This window comes from Schistocerca gregaria, chromosome 7 (genome assembly GCF_023897955.1).
Source record: "Schistocerca gregaria isolate iqSchGreg1 chromosome 7, iqSchGreg1.2, whole genome shotgun sequence".
NCBI classification, from domain to species: domain Eukaryota; kingdom Metazoa; phylum Arthropoda; class Insecta; order Orthoptera; family Acrididae; genus Schistocerca; species Schistocerca gregaria.
Window position 1 is genome coordinate 499,682,678 of NC_064926.1, and position 23,962 is coordinate 499,706,639.

Here is a 23,962-nt window from a genome sequence, read left to right on the forward strand (position 1 = left end):
AACGGTCTGGTGTGGCAGTTGAAGATAAGCAAAATGAAAGCTGAAGTTTTAAATTTCATGTTCAAGAATAGTTCATAGACAAGAAATGTACAAACATATCTCCATTTGACCATCAGGCAGATTGTCTTATGGATGACATAGAAATATGGTACATGACATAGAGAAACAATTGAAAGATTTGAAAACAAATAAATCACCAGGTCTGGATGGAATTCTAGTTCAATTTTACTATGTCTCCATGCTCATTGTCAAATATGTGCTGTCTACAAAGCCTTCTTACTCAGACCGCAAGAAAACTTTCAGACAAATCGAATTAGAGAGTTTTCTTACAAAATGAAAAGAGACAATACTTATTCTTGTCAATTACATAGATGTGTCACAAGCAAATGGCGACACACAAAATAAACAACTTTCTTTAGTGTAAACAATTCCAAGTCTCTGCTACAAAGACAGTACAAGCGATGTGAATATAGTTGACCCTGCTATACTAGTCACTAGTCTTAAAGCTACTACTGAACAGGGTCATGACCTGTCTGGCATGGAGCTTATGTCATCTTTTCATAGGGTCTGCTGCTGTTGCATAGTCCTCCTGGATAGGGGTTGCTCAGCTTGGGATTGGCTGACGTCTTCTCAAACTCGTCTTGTCTGTATCGTTCCTGACTGGTGTGCCGGCACTTCACTTTATGTTGTAACAAATTTTACAAAGAGTACCCTATGACATTGGCCCCTTACCTAGCTTGTATTTATCATGAATCTCTTGTGCAGTACAAAGTCACAAGCGACTGGAAAAAAATGCAGGTGACTCCAGTATATAAGAAAGGTAAAGGAATGGACCCACAAAATTACAGACCAATATACCTTACTTCTGTCTGCTGCAGAATCCTTGATCATATTCTTAGTTTGAATATAATAAACTTTCTTGAGACTAAGAAGATTATGTCCACAAATCAGTATGGTTTGAGAAAGCATCGCTTGTTCGAAACTCAGCTTGCCCTTTTCTCACATGATATACTGAGAACTATGTATGAAGGGTAACAGGCAGATTTCATATTTCTAGATTTCAAGAAAGTACTTGATAGTGCCTCATTGCAGGCTGTTAACAAAGGTACAAGCATATGGAATAAGTTCAGAGATATGTGAGTGGCTCAAAGATTTCTTAAATAATAGAACCCAGTATGTTGCCCTCGATAGCGAGTGTTCATAAGAGGAGGGTATCATCAGAAGTGCCCTGGGGAAGTGTGATAGGAATTATGTTGTTCTCTACATAAATAAATGACTTGGGGGACATGGTGGGCAGTAATCTGTGGCTGTTTGCTGATGAAGCTGTCGTGTATGGCAAGGTGTCGAAGTTGCGTGACCGTAGAAAGATACAAGATGACTTAGACAAAATTTCCAGCTGACGTGATGAATGGCAGCTAGACCTAAATGTGGAAAAATGTAAGTTAATGCAGGTGATTAGGAACACCAAACCTGTAATGTTTGGATACAGTATTACTAGTGTCCTTGATGACAGTCAAGTCATTTCAATATCTGGGCGTACTGTTGCAAAGCGGCGTGAGGTGAAATGAGCATGTGAAAACTGCGGCAGCGAAGGCAAATGGTCAGCTTCAGTTTACTGGGAGAATTTTACGAAATAGTGGTTCACTTGTAAAGTAAACTGAATATAGGATGTTGGTGCAACCTATTCCTGAGTACTGCTCAAGTGTTTGGGATCCATGCCAGGTCGGATTGAAGGAAGACATCGAAGCAGTTCAGAGGCAGGTGGCTAGATTTGTTACCGATTGGTTCAGACAACACATAAGTGTTATGAAGGTGCTTCAGAAACTCAAATGGAAATCCCTAGAGGGAAGGCAATATTCTATTCGAGAAACATATTGAGAAAATTTAGAAAACTGGCATTTGGAGCAGACTGCCAAATGATTCTACTGGCGCTAACATACATTACACATAAGGACCACAAAGATATGATATGAGGAGTGTGGTGCACAGACAGTCATTTTTGCCCTGCTCTTTATGCGAGTGGGTCATAGTGGATATGACAAGTAGTGGTACAGGGTACCCTCTGCCATGCTCCATACAGTGGTTTGCAATGTATCTATGTAGATGTAGATGTAGGTTAGAATATCCATCTAGAATTCCTATCAAACTGTGGAAAATGCACAAAAGTATGGATGGTTCTTTTCTTCCAGACATTATGCTCCAAGGTTCGACAATGCCCATCTGAAATTCCTAATAAACTGTGGCAGATACATAAAAGTATGGGTGGCTTATTTATTCCAGACATTATGCTTCAGTTTTTGAAAATATCCAGCTGAAATTCCTAATAAACTGTGGCAAATACACAAAAGTATGGATGGCTTATTTCTTCCACACGTTATGCAAGTGAATAATGTACAGGATGACACATGGGAGATGAACAGTTTTAAAATAAAGCATACTCAGTCAATTTTAGAATTAATGTATGTTTATTGACATTAAATTGAAGCTCACTGCTTGCCATTTAATGAAGGCCAAACTTATTTGTAAAAAATAATGAAGTCCAGGTGATGTCCATCATTTCAAATGCATGATTCAAGTCTCTACTCCAATCTCGCCCCTCCCCCGGCCCCCAGTCACATGTACCAAAATCTTTATGTATAACAAAATCAGTTAGTTTCAGTTGTTGCACTGGAATTTTAATGTATGTAAAATTCATCTAACAAAGTCAAGATTTATTGCTAGCTCACTAGCACGACATCTAGCTGACTGTCCTGGGCTTTTGTTACCTTGCAAAATTTTCTGGCGTCATTACACTGTGTCCTGGGCTTGTTTACTTCTCACCCTTTGTGTTCCCAGTTGGTCTGAAGTGTTCCACTCATCTGGGGATTGTGTTATGGCTTGGAACAACTCTATGTTGACCAAGATTTAAAAAATTGCTGCTTAGCTGTAAGAGACTCACTACTTAATGAAACTGTCATAGATGAACAAATGATGTCACAGGTCCCACTGCTCCATTGTAACTGAAATGGCGCCTTGTATGGAGAACTATCTTCTCCCACCACTGCACTTCCAGTACTATGCAGTTCAATACCATCCATCTTCCATGTGTCACCCTGTACCACAAGAATTTAAATGTTCTAAGAGAATTGCTACCCTAAAACCTGGCCAATCAAGTGACAGCTCTAAGAGATACAGACCAGTAGTCCTTCTGTCTGTGACCCACAAGCTACTAGACTGGCTTATCCATAAAAGAATAACAACAGGATTACTTGAAGCAATCCCAGTTGAACAACCAGGCTTCTAACCAGATCAAGTGCTGTCATTCACCACCTACATTGAGGCAGGATTTCAAAGAAAACTTAAAACCACAGCTGCATTCATTGACTTATCAGAGGCCTATTATGCATTGTGGAGAGTAGGCACAATATATAAGCCTCTTCACATAATGCCTTGTAAACCAATTGCTCAGCTAATCACCAACATGCTAAATGACCAGCAGTTCTGAGTAGTTATGGAGTCTAACATCAGCTCCAGAAGAAAATTAAAAAATGGTTTGTCATGGGGATCAGTACTTACTCTGTTTCTCTTCAGCTTGTACCTTAAAGATGTGCCAAAAACAAAACCAAGAAAGTTTGGTTACATTAATAAATGGGTACTTGCAACAACATGTAGCTCAATTGAACAATCAAATGAAATCATGACACAGGACCTGGATATAGTGGGAAAGTACTTTCACAAATGTAGACTCCAATAAAATGTCATCAAAATGAATGTTTCATGCGTCCACCTAAATAATAAACTTGCCATAAAAAACCTCAACATATAGTTTCAAAACACCACATTCACTCGTAATGAAACACCAAAATACCTGGGATAACACTTCATAGAATTCTATCTTTCAGAGAGCATCTAACATAAACAGCCAAAAAATAGAAAACAAGAAACAATGTCATTCAGTATCTATGTGACACAACATGGGGAGCATCAGCATCAACCCTACATCCTTCTGATCAGGGTCTTGTCTTCCTAACTGCTGAATATTGTGCCCCAGTTAGGTTAAGCAGCTCACATGCACAAAAGACGTATTGCCAACTAAATAATGTCACGAGAATGATTGATGCCATTATAAAATCTACACTACAGAAGAGCTCCCAGTACTTACTCAGATTTAGTGGTAAGATGGCACAGTGGATAGATGATCAAAAACTGAACACAGATCAAGTATGAAAATGGAAAGAAGGTGTACTGAGCTATGAGAAAGAAGAAAAATCAAAATAGTAAACAGTCCAAGCTCAAGATGTGTAACATCAAGTGAAGATGAGTAGCAACGGCATCGTGGTGTTCAAATCTTCCTTAATCCCCCCCCTTTCTTTTGCCCAAACAAAATTATGGACTGTCCATCCAGTCACTGATGTGTCTGTTTGCTGTATTCAAATTTGTATCTGTGTCGTGGTGTAACATCCATTTGCAACAGCGAGGTGTAAGGAAGGGACCTCAAGACATACGTACCTCCTATTTGTTCAACACAAGTGGCACATGTTATGACTCTTGCATTCCATATTGGAAGTTTTGACTTTTGAATTCCTTGGTTGTAATATAGTTCACATCCACTTATTTGTTGTTTTCATTTCTGTGACAGATCTATGAGGCATCCCGCCTGCTGTCACTATCAATCACATTTACTTGTGATGGTAATAATATATTCTTACCACATGACTCATGTCCTATAACTAATCTATAGAACGACAATTGTCAAGATTATAGAAGGAGAACAGACACATCAACAATCAGACAGAAAGTTCATAGTTTTGTGAAAAAAATGAGGTATGAGGAAGATTTGAACATGGATCTTTTGCTTTGCAGTCCAATACTGTGAACACACAACCTCAATACCATGATTCTGTCAATGTGGTTGATGTCCCCATCTTAAGCTTGGACCATTCACTGTTCCATTTTGCTTGTCTGTTCACAGTTTAGTACACCTTCTTCTTAGTTTCATGCTTGAGCATTGTGCATTTTTTGATGGGCTATCCACTGCGAAATGTTACCACTAAATCTGAGAGGGGTGTGATGGGGAGTTTCCCTTGTTAGCCACATTCCACTCCATCAACTACAACACATAAATGCTCTCACAAACAAGTACAAAAAGAGCATGGATATTAAAAATCTACCAATTAATCAAGATGTCAATGATGCTGTGGTGTTGATAGGTCACATCGACCACACAAATTACAATCTTTGGAATATTAACTGCTCTGACGAGCTGCCATGTTTAATTCAGTCTGCCTTTGTACTTAATGCAGTGTTCATGTGTATCAGTCTTTATTGTAAAATATATGTATAAAAAGAAAAATTGGGAACTGTTTATTATGTATATTACGATCTGTACCCAGAATCCCATGTTGGTGACCCCGGACAAAAAGTTCTATGTCTTCCGCGATTTCCACGCCGGTCATATAGAATCAACAGGTTTCACACCTGACGCCATGGCTACATCACTGAACATTCCTTATGAAGATGTGGAGGCCCAGCTCCTATGACCAGGCCAACACAACCTTCCTCCATCAGTTATTTCACAGATAACAGACAATGATCGACAATCTTCGATGAGAATAACCTCTACTTTAGCAACTTCACAACAACCAAATGTTATGCAGTTACCTCAAACAATGGACTCACACTTTGGTATGCCAGATTACACACAACAACAAGTGAAAAATGAAGTCGACGATCTACTAAATAGTGTGACGATCAATCACTTGTACGAAGTTCAAAGGGACCAAAATTCTCACACGTGCTTTGATCCTCTACAAAACACGATATTGGTTACAGTAGTGCTGTGTGCAATGCCGCCAGTCATGCAAAACGCATGCACAGTCAACTATTACCAAGCTACGCCAGCCTTGCTTTCCTCACAAATCAGTAACAGACATTTTTATGCATCCAGTTAGGCACAACAAACCACCGGATCGGTGGCCCAGTTTCGCGACCATGTGGGTATGAGTGCACATAACATAGCCTCTTCACCCAGCAACATTGTACTATGACAGTGCGACTGCCAGCAGGTTTCTTTCACCAGTGTTTTATGGTCCTACCACGAAGGGTGGGTGGCCAGTATGTGCAGAAAACTCTCATTCTTGCCACTTTAAGTTCCAGGGTACACCGCCCCCCTACCCCCCCCCCCCCCACACACACACCCACACCCACAGGGGGCCTCAATTCTGACCATACAACTACTCACTGCTTCCGCAATACCGTCTGCATCTGCCGTGCTGGCCTTCTGTGTCATTTCCGAGTTGGACAATGTCTGTGCTATTCCTGCAATTTCCGGTCCAGTTTACGGGCCCTCATTACATGCCGCTCCCCCGTTCACTCCCATGGTACCGATCGTGCCTGCCGTGTCATGTTTTCAGGTGTCTTCAGAGACATTACAACAGTCCGTTGTTCCGAACGTGTGTGCTAGTAACATTTCCGCTCTGGTGATGCTGGATCCCAGCATGAACTCTTGTGCAGCAGGACCGCAGGCCTTCCAAGACACACTGAAGCACCCTTTGTCCGCACCTCTAGGCTGCCTACCCAAGCTACCTCCCCTATACGAGGACAATCCAGTTTCATGGTTCACACTGGTGGAGCACCTCTTCAAGCTGCATCAAGTGACTGATGACAACTCCAAGTTCCTATGTTTGGTCACACACCTTCACAACCACTCGGATTTAATTTGCGTTCTGTTACTTTCACCTCCACTGCCACCGAAGTACGAGTTCGCACTGTGTGACACTACATCTCCTGTTTACCAGCTGTCTGCAGGCAGGGGCGGGGCCCATTCCGCTTCCACGCATTCTACGCCGCCAGGCAGTACTCGTTCGATCTCTCCTCTTTCCGAGCACTCAAGACTCGCCCAAGCTCCATATGTTCCAGTTTACATCCCAGAACAGATCAACGAGGACAAGCCTCTCCCACTATCACAGTCACTGCTACTGCCACATCCGGCTCATCCATATTGTTGGAACCACAAGATTTTTGATGCTGAGGCCAAGAAGTGCAGGTTACCTTGCCAACACTAAAACACCGACCACAGGAACTAAGTGACACCGAGTCCTATGAGGAATTTCACTGGCATCCCCTAACACTGCACTCTATCCACTCGTCTCCCCAGCCGAGTGGTCATTTGTATGTGACAGACAATTCATCGCAGTTTGTCTACCTAATTGACACTGGTGCTGAAGTGTCTATCATACCTCGATCATTGGCTCCTACCGACTTTTCACCGACGAAGTCTCTCCTACGAGCTGTCAACACATCAACATTACAAACTGTCAGTTCTTTGAAAGTGATGGTGCACCTATCCCCTTCTCTGGATTTGCCATGGACCTTCTACATCGCCAACATCGACAAACCAGTTATCAGTATGGATCTTTTGTCCCATTACGAGCTCTCCCTGAATGTAGTCTAGTGGTCAGTGTTACACACCCATCTAACACTCAGATACCATGCTCCATCACCCATACTCCTTGTTCCGTTTCTGCCGCAACATGGGATTTAGTTCGCGAGTGTTCCACCCTCGCGGGCAAGATTGTGAACTGCATCACTAACCTACTTTCAGAACATGACTCAGTGGTGTACCTCTGCCAGGAGAAAGACGAGCTGAGACAAAGCATTGCTCACACTTACGACAAGCTCACTGCGGCCCACACCTCAGTGTTTTGCTGTTGAAACTGCAATCCGCAGTTCCTTCACCAGATCGAACTTCATCGCCAAGCATCAGTTTGAACACTCATCAGGTTAGTTCAAAAACTTTCATTGTTGTGACAATTCGCGTGCAGTGACCTCAGCACCGCCCAAGTGCCCGTGCGCAGTGCCTCGTGTTTCAAACAGTGTCTCTAATAACAGTCACTCGCGCAGCATGACAACACCCACTATGCAGGCAGCCACACCGCTTGTTGATAAATATTCCCCCTCTCCCACACGCAAGCCAAGCAACTTGGTGGCCATCGCTGTACCTCACGCGACACCAGCGCCTCTCTCGACTGCGCTGGTTGCACAAGGCAAAGTTAACAACAGACAGACTCCGCTCCTTGCTGCGCGTGCAGCTGACCTATACAAACAAGCGCACGCCCGCGCTCACGTATTAGGCATGTGACTTTCGTGCTGCCTTGTCCCACTCGCACTAATAGCTATTCTTCATCGCATACCACTTGTCCCAAAACTCCACATCAGAAATTTACTCAGCCTTGTGTGCAGTTCTCAGTCTCTTCCATCACTGATGGAACAACACATAAGATAATAACCACTGCCTATTAGACACAAGTTTAGACGCCTAAACCCCATTAAGTTGCGCACGGCCCGGCAGCAAATTAAAAAACTTCTGGAGGCAGGCATCCTACAGCCATCGGACAGCAATTGGTCTTCACCAATTCACCTCGTCACTAAACACGATGGTTCTTTTCGAATGTGTGGTGATTACAGATGTTTAAATGCTTGCACTGTCATGGATAATTACCCTATGCCAAACATAAACGATTTCACGCATATGTTATCGGGCGCCACAATCTTCAGTGTGATTGACTGCAAACGTGATTATCACCAGATTCCCGTAGAGCCGGAAGACATTCCAAAGACTTTGATCATCATGCCACTCGGTTTGTTCCAGTACAACTTCATGCCATTCGGTTTAAGGAATGTGGCACAAACCTGGCAACGTTTCATTGACTCAATCTTACAACAATTCGAGTTCTGCTTCACACACCTGGATGAAAACTCATTTTCAGAAAATCGACCGAAGACCATGACGATCATTTATCCCAGGTCCTCCAGACTTTGGCATCCGATGGTGTCAAGGTCAACAAAGAAAAATTCCAATTGCATCAGTCATCTTTGACATTTCTGGGTTACACTGTCTCCGCAGATGGAATACAGCCTCCCAAATCCTGTGTGCAGGCTATAACGTCATTGCCACCCCCAGTTACGTACAAAGAACTCTGACGTTTCCTAGGTACTACAAATTACTACCGTCATCATCTACCTTCTGCCGCTGCTGTGCAGGCCCCGTTCCAGACTCATGCTCCGGAAAAACAAACTTTGGACACTAAACCAGTCCGCTGGACTAAAGCCATGCTAGAGGCTTTCAGGGCTCTTAAAACAGCTTTAGCTCACACAGTCATACCCGCACACCCTGATCCGTCTGCCGATTTGTTCATCACGACAGACACCAGTGATGTCGAGGTTGGGACAGTATTACAACAGAGCAAAGGCGACACAGTTTCACCACTTTATTTCTTCTCCCAAAAACTGTCTACAGCACAGAAGAAATATTCCACTTTTGATAGAGAGCTTCTGGTGGTGTACGAGGCTGTCAAACATTTCCGCACTGATATCAAGGGCCACCCTTTCTTCATTCTTACTGATCACAAACAGCTGGCAGGCGCCTTCTGTAACCCACCAGAGGATCCTTCCCCCTGACGTTTCTGCCACTTCAACCTGGTCTCCCAATTTACAACGGACGTACGCTACATCAAATGCACGGAGAACATCCCCGCTGATTTCCTCTTGGATCAATGCCTTTTCAAGTATCGTCGATTTATCCGACCTTGCCACTCTACAGGCTTCGGACGAGGACCTCAGGTTCTGCTCGCGGACCCACAGTCTTTGCTTGTGTTTACCGAGGCTAAGTTCCCTGGCATTTTGGACGAAGTGTGGTGCAACTCTTCTACGAGCATTCTGTGGCTTTTGTTCCCACCACACTGTGCCAACAGGTTTTCAATGCCTTGCATAATCTCGCCCACCTCGTCACTGGACATTTTGTGTGGAAAGATGTGAAACGGGACCTTAAAACATTGGCACGCAGCTACATTTCCTGTCAACAAAACAAAATAGGACGCCACACCTTCCACCACTCAGCAAGTCTGACATCCCTAAGGGACATTTCCGTCATGTATATATCAATCTTATTGGTCCCCTGCCTCCGTCGGAGGGCCACAGGTATATCCAGTCCACAATAGACCACATGTATCGTTGGGTGGAAGCCATCCCCTTACCCAACATCACAGCAGAAACTGTGGCCAAAGGATTCGTTTCTTCTTGGATCACTAGGTTCGGCTGCTTATCCACCAACACAACCAACCAGGGTTGATAGTTCGAATCTGCCCTTTTTATGATCCTCTGTAAACTTTGTGGTATTCAAAAGATCCATATGACAGCCTACCACCCGCAAAGCAACAGGTTGGTGGAACAATGGCATCACACCCTTAAAACTGCACTCAGGTGCCACGGCTGTCTCTGGTCCAAGGCACTCCCTTGGGTGTTGCTGGGCCTACATTCTACATTTAAACCAGATTTACATGGGACGATTTCCAAATTCGTTTTTGGCGAAAACTCCGTTTTACATGGGGAACTAATTCTCCCCCAAGATACCAGGGATTCTCCCTCCTTCCCAGACTTTATTGGCATGATGTGTGCACACTTTAGAAACAACCGGCTACACGCACCTGTCAGCCATTCCCCATCTGACACTTCCATGCTGACTGCAATCAACTCTTGCTCACATGTCATGCTCAGGGACGGCTCTGTCAGACAACACTTACAACTCCCTTACCGCGGTTCCTTCAAAGTACTCCAGAGCGGCGAGACAATGTTCAACATTATAAAAAGAGATCACCTACAAACCGTTTCTCTACACAGGCTCAAGACTGCCTTCATAGACTCCGATACCCCTCTGTCATCCCAGTCAAACTGTCCAAGCACATGTTCTTTTGAAGAACCCACTAACGAGTCCATTCAACCTATGGTTGGGTTTTCTCTTGCCAACGATTCACCACCACAGTTCGCAGGTTCCTCAGGCAAGTCATCATCATCCTCATTCACAGGTTTTCAAGACATTTAAGATACTAGAGACACAGATGTCCCGTCCTTTGTTTTGCGCTGCAATGTTCCACCTGACCGCTTTGATAACGTGTCGATTATGGTGTTAGACAATTGCATGATTGTACTGCTCACCGACAGCACAGACCTGACCCTCACCGAGGAACTCAACGTCAAGATAGAGCACAGTTTGTCCCTCCCACAAGAGTGTGACTTTCATTTCTCCAGACAGCTCAGTCTGCATTTGGGGAAGACACACTCGCACGCCACCTCCTCTCCCATAGCTCTACTCCCGATCTACCAACTCAAACCACTCATGCCGATGCCTGACTCCCACACACACGACCCCCTCTCACGTCTCATAGGCCATACACCGTACTGCGGGGAAGGGGAGGGGGGGAGCGGGGGGGGGGGGGGGTTACAGTGTGGCATCGATAGGTCACATCAACCACACAAATTACTATGTTTGGAATATTAACAGCTCTGACGAGCCACTATGTTTAATTCAGTCTGCCTTTGTACTTCATGCAGTTATCATGTGTTTCAGTCTTTATGGTAAAATATCTTTGTATATATAAAACTTGGAAACTATTTACTACATATATTACAATCTGTATCCAGAATCCCATAATGCAAACCATAACCAATTCCACTCTAGATGACCACAAACAATAACAGCAATGGTTGCTGTGCAAGATAATATCAACATTACCAATGCATGGACTGGGCAACAAAATAATAATCTGTGATGTATCACCCAAAAACAATCAGGATTTGACTTGCCACGCAAAACATGCGGAGTACTAAATGTAATTAGAGATCAACATGTCACGTGTGCATAGTTTTTATACAAATGGTGTAAGAAACCATTCCCACTTTGTGACTGCCCACCAGACACATCACAGAAGAATGCTACATGAGATCGTACTCCTCTCCACACTGTGTCATAGGCCACTAATAAGTCAGTGAATGCAGCTGTAGTTTTAAGCTTTCTTTGAAACCCTGCCTCTGTATGTGGTGAGTGACAGCACATGATCTGTGCAGCCCTGTTTTGGCCGGAAGTGTGCTTGTTCAACAGGGATTTCTTCAAATAATCAGTTTACAAAGGAGATTGCTTACAAATCACTCATTTGAATGGCTCTAGAATATTGCTGAAGTGTGTGGAACCCATATCAAACAGGACTAACAGGAAATACTGAACAGAGAAAGGCCACACAAATGGTTACAGGTTTGATTGATCCATGGGAGAATGTCACACAGACACTGAAAGTACTGAACTGGAAGTCTCCTGAAGAGAGATGTAAACTATCTTGAGAAAGTCTATTAACAAATTCTTGACAACCAGCTTTAAAAGATGAATCTGAATATACTAAAATCCCATATGTGTGTTCACATAGGGATAGTGAGGATAAGATTAGAATAATTACCGCACACACAGAGGCATTCAAACAATCATTCTTCCCATGATCTGTACATGAATGGAATGAGAAGAAATCCTAGTAACCTCTGTCATGCATCTCACAGAGCTTTGCAGAGTATAGCTGTAGATGTAGGTGGTAGACCAGAAGACTTTCTGTTGGTGACACCAAGTTTGGGAGATTACACAAATGCTCTATATGTTTGTTTATAAGATTTTATATTGTAAATCTTATGGTCTACACCCTATGCATTCTTTCATTGTGTCAAAAAGCCATACAATAAATAAGTAAATGTATATGTTCTAATCCTTGTTAGTCCTATTTGGCATGGATCTCACACACTTGAGCAATATTTTAAAATGAGACGAACAAGTGATTTGAGAGCAGACTTCTATATAGACTGACTACATTATCCCAGTATCCTGCCAATGAATCAAAGTCTGCCACTTTCTTCACCTGGGACAGTGCATGCATGATCATTCCGTTTTGTATACCTTCAAATTGCTACACTCAGGTATTTGTATGTTGACTGATTTTTGCTTTCATATAATTCTACCTTTGTGCATTTTGTGTAGTGAATAATTTTATATTTCTGAAAATTTAAAATAAGCTTCCAATATTTTCACCCTTTTAAAATTATATCAAGATCTGACTGGATATTTGTACAGCTTTTTTCAGACTGTGCCTCATCTCTGCCTATAAAATACAATACCCTGACTGACTGACTCATCATCATGCAGCCTAAGCGGCTAATGATAGAAGCTTGAAATTTGCAGAAGGTGTTGATCTTACACTGTAGACATTGCTCCAGAATGGATTTTTCAAAATTCCACCCCTAAGGGCGTGAAGTAGGGGATGAAAAGTTTTTTGAAAGTGTATCTCTGTTAAGGCAATTTTGAAGCTAGACCTATGAAAATTGGTATTTGGTTTCTCAGGCAGAAAAAAAGAAAAACATGTTTCAGCATTTTTGGAAATTCAACCTCTAAGGGGGTAAAGTAGTGGGTGAAAGTTGTTTTGAAAATAAATCCCTACTAAAGAACTACCGAAGCACTTTTAAAACTATGCAAATATTTCATTATGAAAGCATTTCTGATGGTCAATCTATGACAATTTGCATTTGACTTCTAGGTTGGGGGGGGGGGGGAGGGGGGAGGGAAATGTGTTGCTCTGTTTTAAGTGTTTTAAGGAGTTCAACCCCTAAGGGAGGGAAACAGGGTATGAAGATTTTTAAGAAATATTTCGTTTTGTTAAAAAAAAATTACAGCTGTGAAACTGATATTTCACTTCTGGGCTAGACATAAAGAAATGGGCGTTAGTGGATGAAAGTTTCTATGGAAAAATCACTAAAAGAATGCAAAAGGCATGATTAACAACAACCTTGCACTCCAGCTACTGCAATCACTTTTTGGTCATAAGTATATTCTGAACAACCCATGTATCTATGGCCTTGACTAACATAAAAAATTTAGCAGATGTTGCAATTTGTAAACAACATGAAAAATCAGTTAAAGAAATAAAAAAAATTCTTTGCTGACCATACATTCTACAAGAAAGAAGCATTGAGCACTAAGCTATAGTTCAATACATGAATGATGGCAGTTTGCGCATGTTGATGCATGGATAGGAATGACATTGTTGACGATTCCAAGTGACAGTTGCGGTATGCGCATGTGCACACTCTCCTCTTGAAGGGAGAATATATCCTGCATATTATGTTTCTCATTTGCTTATGCAGAATTTATGACTTACCATCACCATCAGTGATGAAAGCATGCAATAAATGATATTGAAATTCACTAAAAAACTCAATGCGATCATGTTTAATGCTCACATTAGATACAGCATTCAGAGCAAAGCACTCATAACACTACCAAATGCTCATTCGCTATTAGAGTATGTGTGATGTAGGTACATAGAACATGCCCAAACTCGACCGTCATCATTCTTGATTCCAACTATAGTTATAGATAACTTTGTAATCTTAAAAAGTCTTTGGCTACTGTTATTATTGTTTTCCAGGTCATTAGTATAGACTACAACATAAACAATGAGAGGCTCAGTACACTTCTCTGGGCATGCTTGAAGTAACTTCAAGCTCGTCCCAAGGACCCTAGGACTATTTCTGTCAATGACTCTTGGATATATGCAGAACTCAGAAAGTGTAAAATAAAGCCCCACTCCTGACGATCATCAGAAATGAGCACACAATTTTCAAAGTTGGCTCAGAGAAAAGTTTGAATGAAAAAACAAGATGTAGATAAAGTACTATTTCATTTTTCATGTATCATGAGGTTTCTTAAAAAAATTAAAAAACAAAAAAATCAGCTGATGGATGTACACTGTCCATTTCATTTAATTAACTATGCAAGAGATTTCATTCCAGAAAATTGAAATCGCTAATCTAACTGCCACTATTGCACACACATTTATACTTTGTTGCACCACTACTCTATGAATTCTATGAAAGTATGAAGAGAATATTAACTGATGTAAAAGAAATTCGCTGATATAAATGGACATTAGCTCAAACACATAACATACCTGCAAACTGTGCAATTTACAGAAGATACTGCAAGTTCCATTACCATTCTTTCTGATCAGTAAAGCTGGAATGTTGCATTAGCCAAACCTCATCATCATCATCAGTTATCTGCTATATTAGCAGGTCCTTTGCCTCTCCATTTTCTGCGATCCATTGCTTCCTTCTTAAGGCTGTTGTATGTTGTACCATCCATCATGTCATCCAGTATCTGGAATCTCTTCCTTCGTCACTTCCTTTTCCCTTCTACATAACCTTCTAAAACTGTTTTTATCAGTCCGTCATTCTTTCTTAATATATGCCCAATCCAATTTCTTTTTCTTCTCTTTATTACATCTAGTAACTGTCTTTTCTCTCCCACTCTTCTCAGTACCTCTTAATTTTTTACTCTGTCCATCCAACTTATTCTTTCCATCTTCTGCTATGTCCAGATCTCAAAAGCCTCCAGCCTTTCTCTATCTTTTTTCCTCATAGTCCATGTTTCAGCACCATATAGAAGAACACTCCATACAAGACATTTTATGAGTCTCTTTCTGAGTTCTCTGTCCAGACCACTGCAGAAGATTCTCCTTTTCTTATAAAACGCCCCTTTTGCCATTACTATCCTTGTTTTAATTTCTGTGGTACACTTCCAGCCAGTGTCTATCCTGCTTTCAAGATTCTTAAAATTTTGCACCTGTTCTAGTGTTTCTCCATTCAGCATAATTTTTATTTCCTTATTTCCTCCTAGTGCCAATACTTTTGTTTTATTGGTGTTAATTTTCATTCCATATTTTTTCCGTTAGTTGCAATGGCGTCCACCAAATCCTGTAATTCTTTTTCCCCTGTGGCTAGAAGGACCATATCATCAGCAAATCTCAAACACCCTACTCTTCTTCCTCCAATTTCTACTCCTTTGTCATCTAATGAGCATTGGTCAATCATATTTTCCAAGTAGAGGTTGAAAAGAGTAGGTGATAAACAGCATCCTTGTCTTACTCCTTTTCCTAGTCTGATCCAGTTTGTGCTTTCTCCTCTCACTTTAACTGAAACTTTTTGATTAAGATATAATAAGTTTTTAAGTCTTCTGGTTTTCCAGTCCATTCTCTTTTCCCTCATTATAGTCGCCATCTTGTCCCAAACCACATTGTCAAATGCCTTTTCTAGATCGATGAAGCACATATATAGGTCTCTTCCTTTTTCAATAAACCTTTCTCGAAACCAAGATTCGTAGGAGCCCTATTGCATCTCTGGTGCCCGTATTCCATCTAAAGCCAAACTGCTCCTCGCCAAGATTCTCCTCCATTACTTTTTCAAGTCTTTTATTAATTATTCTTAACACCACTTTGGCTGCATGTGAAATGAGGCTGATTGTCCAGTGTTCGCTGCATTTCTTGGTTCCTTGTTTTTTCGGTAATGGAATCATTACTGTTGTCAGAAAGTCCTCAGGCCATTCACCACTGTCATATATTTTATTACATAACCTCAATATTTCTCTTATCCCATTGTGGTTCAAGCATTTTAGTATTTCTTCCTGTATTGTATCTGTGCCTACCGCTTTGCCATTTTTCATTGCAGCTACGGCAGACTTTACTTCTTCCATTATGATGGTCGGTCCTTTCTCGTAATCATTTACACTGTTGTGGGATTCAAGTTCAGATTTTCTGGTTTGCTATTTGTGTCATATAGCTCTTTTATATATTCTTCCCATCTCTGGAGGACATTGTCACGATCTTTGTACACTACCTCTTCGCCTTTACTCAAAATTTCCACAGTAGCACTTCCTGCTCTGTTTTGTTCCCATGTCACAGTCTTTACTCTGTTATATAGTAAGTCGTATCTTCCCTTCCTGTCCAGTTCTTCAATTTCATCATATTCCTCTTTTAGCCATTTTTTCCTAGCCTGCTCTGTTTCTCTTCGCAGTTCATTATTTAACCTTCGGTATATCTTTCTTGCATCTTCAGTGTTCTTGTTTTTCAATTTTCTTCTCTCCTCCATCTTCGAAACCATTTCTTGTGTGACCCATGGTTTTTTTTACCTTTCCCTTTTACATATCCTATATGATTGGCACCACCAATCTTGGAATCTTGCTACACAGTTGCTATTCCAGAAATATCAATCATGGGAACTTCACTTCTGTCATTAATTTAAGGTCATACACTACTTAATCTACATATATGTTGTTCATTTGCACCCTTTGCATTGATGAGCTGCCTCAAATTACTTTACCTCCTCTCTTGATGACAGCCAGTGCAGGCAGTTACATTTTTACGTTCTGGCCTAAATTTTAATTATTTCTGGATGAACAGTGATGAAATCCTTGGTATGTGTGAAATCCAGGTTCTTAATAACAACCATTTCTCTGGGCACATTGCTGTATCCATCGATTGGCAAACACATTAACATGAGATGGCTGGCTGGTTCTGATAGTACAAGCAAACCCCATGAGAAATCATGACCAGTCATCTAGATTGTGTGTTCTCAGTTAATGCCAGTAATTCTCTTGTGGCTAGCAATCTGTCATACAATTACATTTACATCTGTACTCTGCAAGCCATTATGAAGTTCATGGCAGAGGGTATGTTCCATTATACCAGTTATTAGGATTTCTTATCATTCTATTCATGTATTGAGCGTAGGAAGAATAGTTGTTTGAATGCCTCTATGCATGCATAATTATTCTAATCTTATCCTCATAATCCGCATGTGAGTGATATGTAGGGCGTTTTAGTATAGTCTTATAATTATCATTTGAAGCTGGTTCTTTAAACTTTGTACGTAGGCTTTCCCAGGATAGTTTATGTTTCTCTTCAAGAGTCTTCTAGTTCAGTGTCTTTATGCATTGGTCACTTGTGACCATTTGTGCCCCCCTTCTCTGTGTACATTCAATATCCCCTGTTAGTACAGTTTGGTACGAGTCGCACGCACTTGAGAAATATTCTAGAATGGGTTGGATGAGTGATATGTAAGCAATCTTTTTTGTAGGCTGATGGCATTTTCCCAGTTTTCTGCCAATAAATTGAAGTCTACCACCTGCTTTACCCACAACTGAGCCTATGTGATCATTGCATTTTGTATCCCTACAAAGTGTTACACCCAGATATTTATATGAGATGGCCAATATGACTCACTGACATTATAGTCACAGGATACTACATTTTTTTGTTTTGTGAGGAGCACAGTTTTACATTTCTGAACATTTGAAGCAAATTGCCAATCTTTGCACCACTTCGAAATGTTATCAAAATCTGACTGAATATTTATGCATCTTCTTTTAGACAGTACTTCATGACAGATGAATGCATCATCTGCAAAAAGCCTGAGGCTACTGTTAATATTGTCTGCTATGGGTTTAATATACAATATGAATAGCAAGGGTCCAATACACTACCCTTTGGCACAACCAAAGTTACTCCTACATCTGATGACAACTATCCATCCAAGATAACATGCTACATCCTCCCTAACAAAAAGTCCTCAGTCCAATCACAAATTTCACTTTATACCTTATTTGATCACACTTCTGACAATAATTGTAGTTACAGTACTGATTCAATGGTTTTCAGAAATCAAGAGATACAGTATTACCTAACTGTATTCATACACAGCTTTCAGAATGGCATGTTAGTAAAGTATGAGTTGGGTTTCATATGATCAATGTTTTTGGAATCCATGCTGGTTGCCATTAAGGTGATCATTCTCTTCAAGGTACATGTCATTGTGTTTGAACTCAGATACGTTCTAAGATTCTGCAACAAAGCAATGTAGAGAATGTTGGATGATAGTTTTACGGATTACATATGACCAGAATTTCTTTGGGTTTTACGAAAGATCATCCGACAATATTCTGATACGGTAGTCACTGAAGGGTTCATGCTTTGCTCTCTTGACAATCAAGTGCATTTCATTAAGTATCTCTCTAGCTATAGTCCTATGCTTTGTTTTCCACCTTTTATCCAGTAGTCTCAGTTTCCTTAGCAGTTTCCTTACAGTGACTGTACACCATGGCAGGTCCCTCCCATTATGAACTGTTCTACAGGGTACATATCTATGCATTGCATGTTCAACGATTTTTTTAAACTTGAGCCATAGTTCCTCTACATGCTCCTGCCCTGGTTTGAAAGTTTCAACTTCCTCACTGAGTTATGACACTAAAGATTTTTCATGTAATTTACTGAACTCATATATATTTCATGCTCCTGTCCCAAGTTAAAAGCCTCAAGTTCCTCATTGAGGTATGACACTATTGCTTCTTTGTCTAGTTCACTGAACATATATATCTTTCTCTTGCTTTAGCTGCCCTTTGTGTTTTGGTTTAAACTGTTGTTATAACTGCCACATGATCACTAATGCTAGATTCAATATGAGCTTCCTTAGAGGTCAGTCTGTTTGATGACATTAGATCTGTCTCCATTATGAGTGGCATTCTGAACTCTCCGTTCTACGTAGTTTTCAGAAAAGGCATTCTAATTTAGTTATTTAGTTACATGTCTCATAGATCAGGTGAAATGACATAGAATGAGTTAATTTACACAGTACACATTTAGTACCATTTCACAGGATGTGTTGTCACACTCACCAATAACAAAATTATAACTATCACAATCGACTGTTGAATGTTTTAAGTCTCCTTCAATGATTACAGTATCATTAGGGACCTTATGTACAAGTGAAGGGAGGTTTTCTCGAAAGTTTTTGGTTACATCAAGTAGTTGGTAGGACCCTATTATAATTTTGTGCCTATCCTTGATACTGAGTCTTGCCCAAACAGTCTCATGTACAGCTTCACCTATATATCTCCACGGATTTGAGTTTGCTATCTGTTGCAACAAATACACCACTTCCATTTTCCGTTTCCCTATTCCTTTGGCATACACTTAATTTTTTTACAAATATCTCACTACTGTCTACTTCAGGATTTAACCAACTTTCTGTGCCTAATACTATGACGACTTCAGTGCTCTTTAGAGGCACTTCAAATTCTAACACTTTGTTGTGAATGCTCTGGAGCTTAACCAGTAGGTTTTTGATGCTGTCATCTGAGGGAGGCCTTTTTTTTGGGGGGGGGGGGAGGGGGAGGGAGGTCTTGCACTGATACTTCTGGGTTTTCCACAGCAATAGTTATGTGGGATGCAAGAAGAGTCGCCTAATTAATTTCAAAAAATCCCTCGTATGCACCGCCCCCCCCCCCCCCCCCCCCCCCCACACACACACGCAACTACTTGGGTAGCTGCCTCTGACTTCAAGCACACGTTTCTCATATGAAAAATTCAAGTCTTTTGCTTCAAAATTAGGTAATGTAATGTTCTCTGAGGCACAACAAACAATATATTTATCGACACTCTTATCGTTCGTTGTGAAAGCTTCTCTACTTTCTCTCTGGGTTACTCTAGTGAAGCTCGCGTTTGTTCAAACATTATTCCTTTCTCCAACTGAAAGCATTTTACAAGCGTAATGGCTGCAGGGTAAATGACACGATGAAAATGCATATCTTTAAGTAGGCCTACCGCTTTCCTAGCAGTTCCCAACGTATACCGGTAATGTAATCAGTATCTCATTGAATGTTACTCAGTAGCAGTTTGTGTGCTGATTTGGAACTTCGTGGCAGACTGAAATTGTGTGCCAGACCGGGACTCGAATCTGGTTCAGTCTTTTGGAAATCATAACACTCCGCCAACATTCAAATGTTGGCGCCATATGTTCCACGACAACATAGTGCGCAGAACACCACAAACCCGTCTGCTCGGCGCGTCGCTTATTGCGTCTCATTTAGGACATCGTTCCCCCGTTGAGACAAAAGAGTAACGAATTGTTACGAGCAAGTACTCTGGCATTCTTTCCCTTCAGCTGTTTGTGAATAACACTGCTGGCTGGCGAAGTACAGTTCGGCTAAATAAATACGGCTACAGAAGAATTAGCACCTTTCGGATACTTATTGACAGAGGAACCTGAGTTTTTAGTGATGGAGATATCTACTTTTCTCGCAGAAGTAGTTTCACGGTGTGATGTTGGCAGCAATAAGAACGAAATGAGAGACAGGAAAGATGGACGAATTTGTACACGTAGCAGATTGTTGAATAAATGCCTCTAATATTTTTGTAATTTCGCTGTCATCAATTACTTATTCACTGTAGAGATGGATTTTGGGTCATTATTACACGTTGCTCAAAAGAACGAGCGAAACTCAAAGAAAGAGGTACATGTTTTACATTCCCCGTTTTGTTTACACTTTTTCAATTGAATGTTGCTGTCATCAATTTATATTTTGCTCACCTCGTATGAATACGAAAGTATTACTGGTATCCAGGTATCAATTTCCATCAGCAGCATTTGTGAATCAGTGTTGTTATTGTCATGATGATTTTGTAATGTTTCAGCCTGCGAGATGTTACCGTTCTACTTTCGATCCGCCGAAGAAGGAAGTGAGGGATTCCAAATCATTGTCAGTAAACATACAGAAATTTTTGCAGAGAAAGGAAGAAGAAGAAAAGAAGAGAGAAGTAGAAGCTATGCAAAGGAGGGCTGTAAGTATAGTGTGGCTAATTGTTGCATCTTCCCCCAACCTCTCCCTTCCCTCATTGTTTTCTGTTAGCAGCTAATATGTGAAGAAAGCCGCATACGAGACCGTATTTCTCATAAGTATCTAATTTTAAATGTAAAAAGGGTCAAATGTTTTACTGAAGAGAAATTCAACCATAAGCAAGACACAGCTTTATCAGTTTTGTTATTACCCAAACATGTATTATCAATTTGCGCCATCTTCGCTGGGATTTTTTTTAAATTTATTATTTTCCTATAAATTATTATCACATATTAATAGCTTACCTAGAATATATGCATTTTTGACTGGAGGACATTTCTGTGTACTAAGGAGTCTGAAATACATGCAGTTGTCTTTGGCAACAAATTGCATTTGGAAATCAGCATTTACACGTGCAAAAACCTGAAGAGAAAAATGGTTTTGAACTCAATTCCGTTTTAGGTTGATACAGAAATGAGTTCAGAATGCAAGTATAGAGTTCATTAATAATTTATGTGTCAGTTTGAAAAGTCTGACACATTAAAAAAAATATTAAAAACAAGTCCTTTATGAAAAATCCAACATATTGTCAAGACAGACACCCATACTTGATATTATGTTTTAATAGTTTTATAATCTAACATTGATTTTATCTGTTCACAACTAATGCATTGCAACCATCACTGGTCTTCTTCAGATCCAATAAGCAGCTTTTTGCAATACCGTGTGTTTACTAGTTACTTGTGAACAGATGAAAGTACATCACTAGTAATGTAAAAACAAAGAATATGTTACGGAAGCCATATTGTACTGTGCTGCTAAAACCGTTTTCAAGGGTATCTGCTAGGTTCCATATGGGAGCATGTATAACTAGAGTATTGAATCCCTCATGGTGGCAAAGGATGTGGCTAATGCCGTTGTTGCATATGTTTTGGACAAGAGACAGTACCTGAACACACAAAAATAAGGATAGGACCTAAGTTAATTAAGTGTTTTAGTAGAGGCAACACCACCTAAATTTGTAACTTCATCTATCTTAACGTGTCATACTGCAGTTGTAGGGCGCAGAGCACATCTAATCTGCCAGTCCTTATAACTGTTTTTCCAAAGTACCATTCGAAAGTGTCCGGCTCTCAGTTCTTGGGGAAGACACTGTATCCAAGATGGTGTGCTCATCTTGTGAGGGTCAATGAAGTTATAAAGAAAGAGGAAGCCATGACATTTATTTATTTATCTTATTTCATTTGAGGATCATCTCACCATGATACAGGATTTGTCTAGATAATAAAGTGCCACTCAGTAGATCAAAATATAACAGACAGCATTCATAAGATTCTTTAGGCATAGTCCATATTGATTCAGGCAGGCTAGAAAAAAATCTTACCTTTGTTGTCTCAGATGCTATTGAATTAGGCATGATGTTAAAATGAAGGATTAAGTAAGGAACACGCACTTCTTTGTTTTCTCAACAAAAAAAAAAAAAAAAAAAAAATAATAATAATAATAAAAAATTCTGCTCCAAGATACAGTTCTCCAAAGATGACACTGCACAAAAGTTTGAAGATGCGAATTTTGGAAAAAAATTTAAAATGCCGTATCTCTGGAACAGTTCAATTTTTTTAAAATTTAAAAGATAATTGCTTTATGATTACAGAGAAATCCTCCATTTGGACTTACCTGTCAAAGTTGTTTTACTATAGCTTTCTGAACGTTTTTTATAATTTATGGATATATATATATATATATATATATATATATATATATATATATATATATATATTTTTCTTTTTCAAAAATGCCAACCATAAAATTTTGATTTTTTTCTGTTGATTAGTGCCATATAGTTCTATATTCCCTGAAAAGGAGAGCTTCCATTTTTAGGTCGAACAGGTTTTATAAACAATTGAAATTTTTGCCATACATAAAACCTGTTTTATTACCACATTATCACATAATAGGCTCATAAAAATCAAAACCTAGCCTTATTTACATTAATTTTCATTTTGAAAGATGAGTAAGAGACTCATTTCCAAGCATTTTAAATGGTTCCAAAATGTATGTGAAAGGTTCAAAGACTTGAAGGTTTCAGTTTATACAACTTCTGTGCACTCTGTTTTGTACATAAATTAGCCAGTCAATGAACTAAAAATGTGTTCCACTGCTTTAGTATCTTCCTTTGATATGGAGTGATGCCTTCCTGTTAAACAAATAGGAGCTGGAGCACTTACATTCTTCAAAACAATGTGAACAGGAAGTGAGCACTAATGATATTGTTGCTGTCTTTCAGCTGGAAACCTGTATCCAGTAGCTAGTCCATGTGGTAGCATGAAGTTCACTACATTTCATTTAACTCATAACTAGTATCTATAATCTTTGCAATCCACCAGTCAGTCATACACACTTGCCACAAATATCCCCCCTTCTCAGGTAGTGAATCTGCTATTTGTGAGGTGTTGGCAGAACCAACGAAATTTCTTCTTTCTTGTTCTTTAAAGTGTGTGCAATATGAGTTTGCCCATCACTTTGAGTCCAAAAATGTCTTCTGAATTCCTTTCACAGGAGTCGTTAGTTTGGACCATTCTTCTTTTTTCTGCTCACGGAATTCTTCGATTTGCTCTTTGGACAACAGAAAGAGGGCTGTGGATGTTTTTAAGATTTCATGACTCTCAT

The 23,962-nt window shown here is 40.2% G+C and overlaps 1 protein-coding gene across 2 annotated transcripts in view; it reads left to right on the plus strand.

Annotated features, from left to right (window-relative positions):
- LOC126281656 (protein SPT2 homolog) overlaps positions 1 to 23,962 on the plus strand; it is a 518,200-nt gene that overhangs the window by 455,608 nt on the left and 38,630 nt on the right. The window contains exons 1-2 of one of the 2 annotated variants that reach the window (XM_049980796.1): positions 20,539 to 20,968; positions 21,150 to 21,296. In XM_049980796.1, coding sequence (XP_049836753.1) covers positions 20,909 to 20,968; positions 21,150 to 21,296 — 207 coding nt within the window. In that variant the 5' untranslated portion in view covers positions 20,539 to 20,908. Of the gene's footprint in view, positions 1 to 20,538; positions 20,969 to 21,149; positions 21,297 to 23,962 lie in introns of those variants that run through there. The other variant, XM_049980795.1, reaches the window with a different exon arrangement.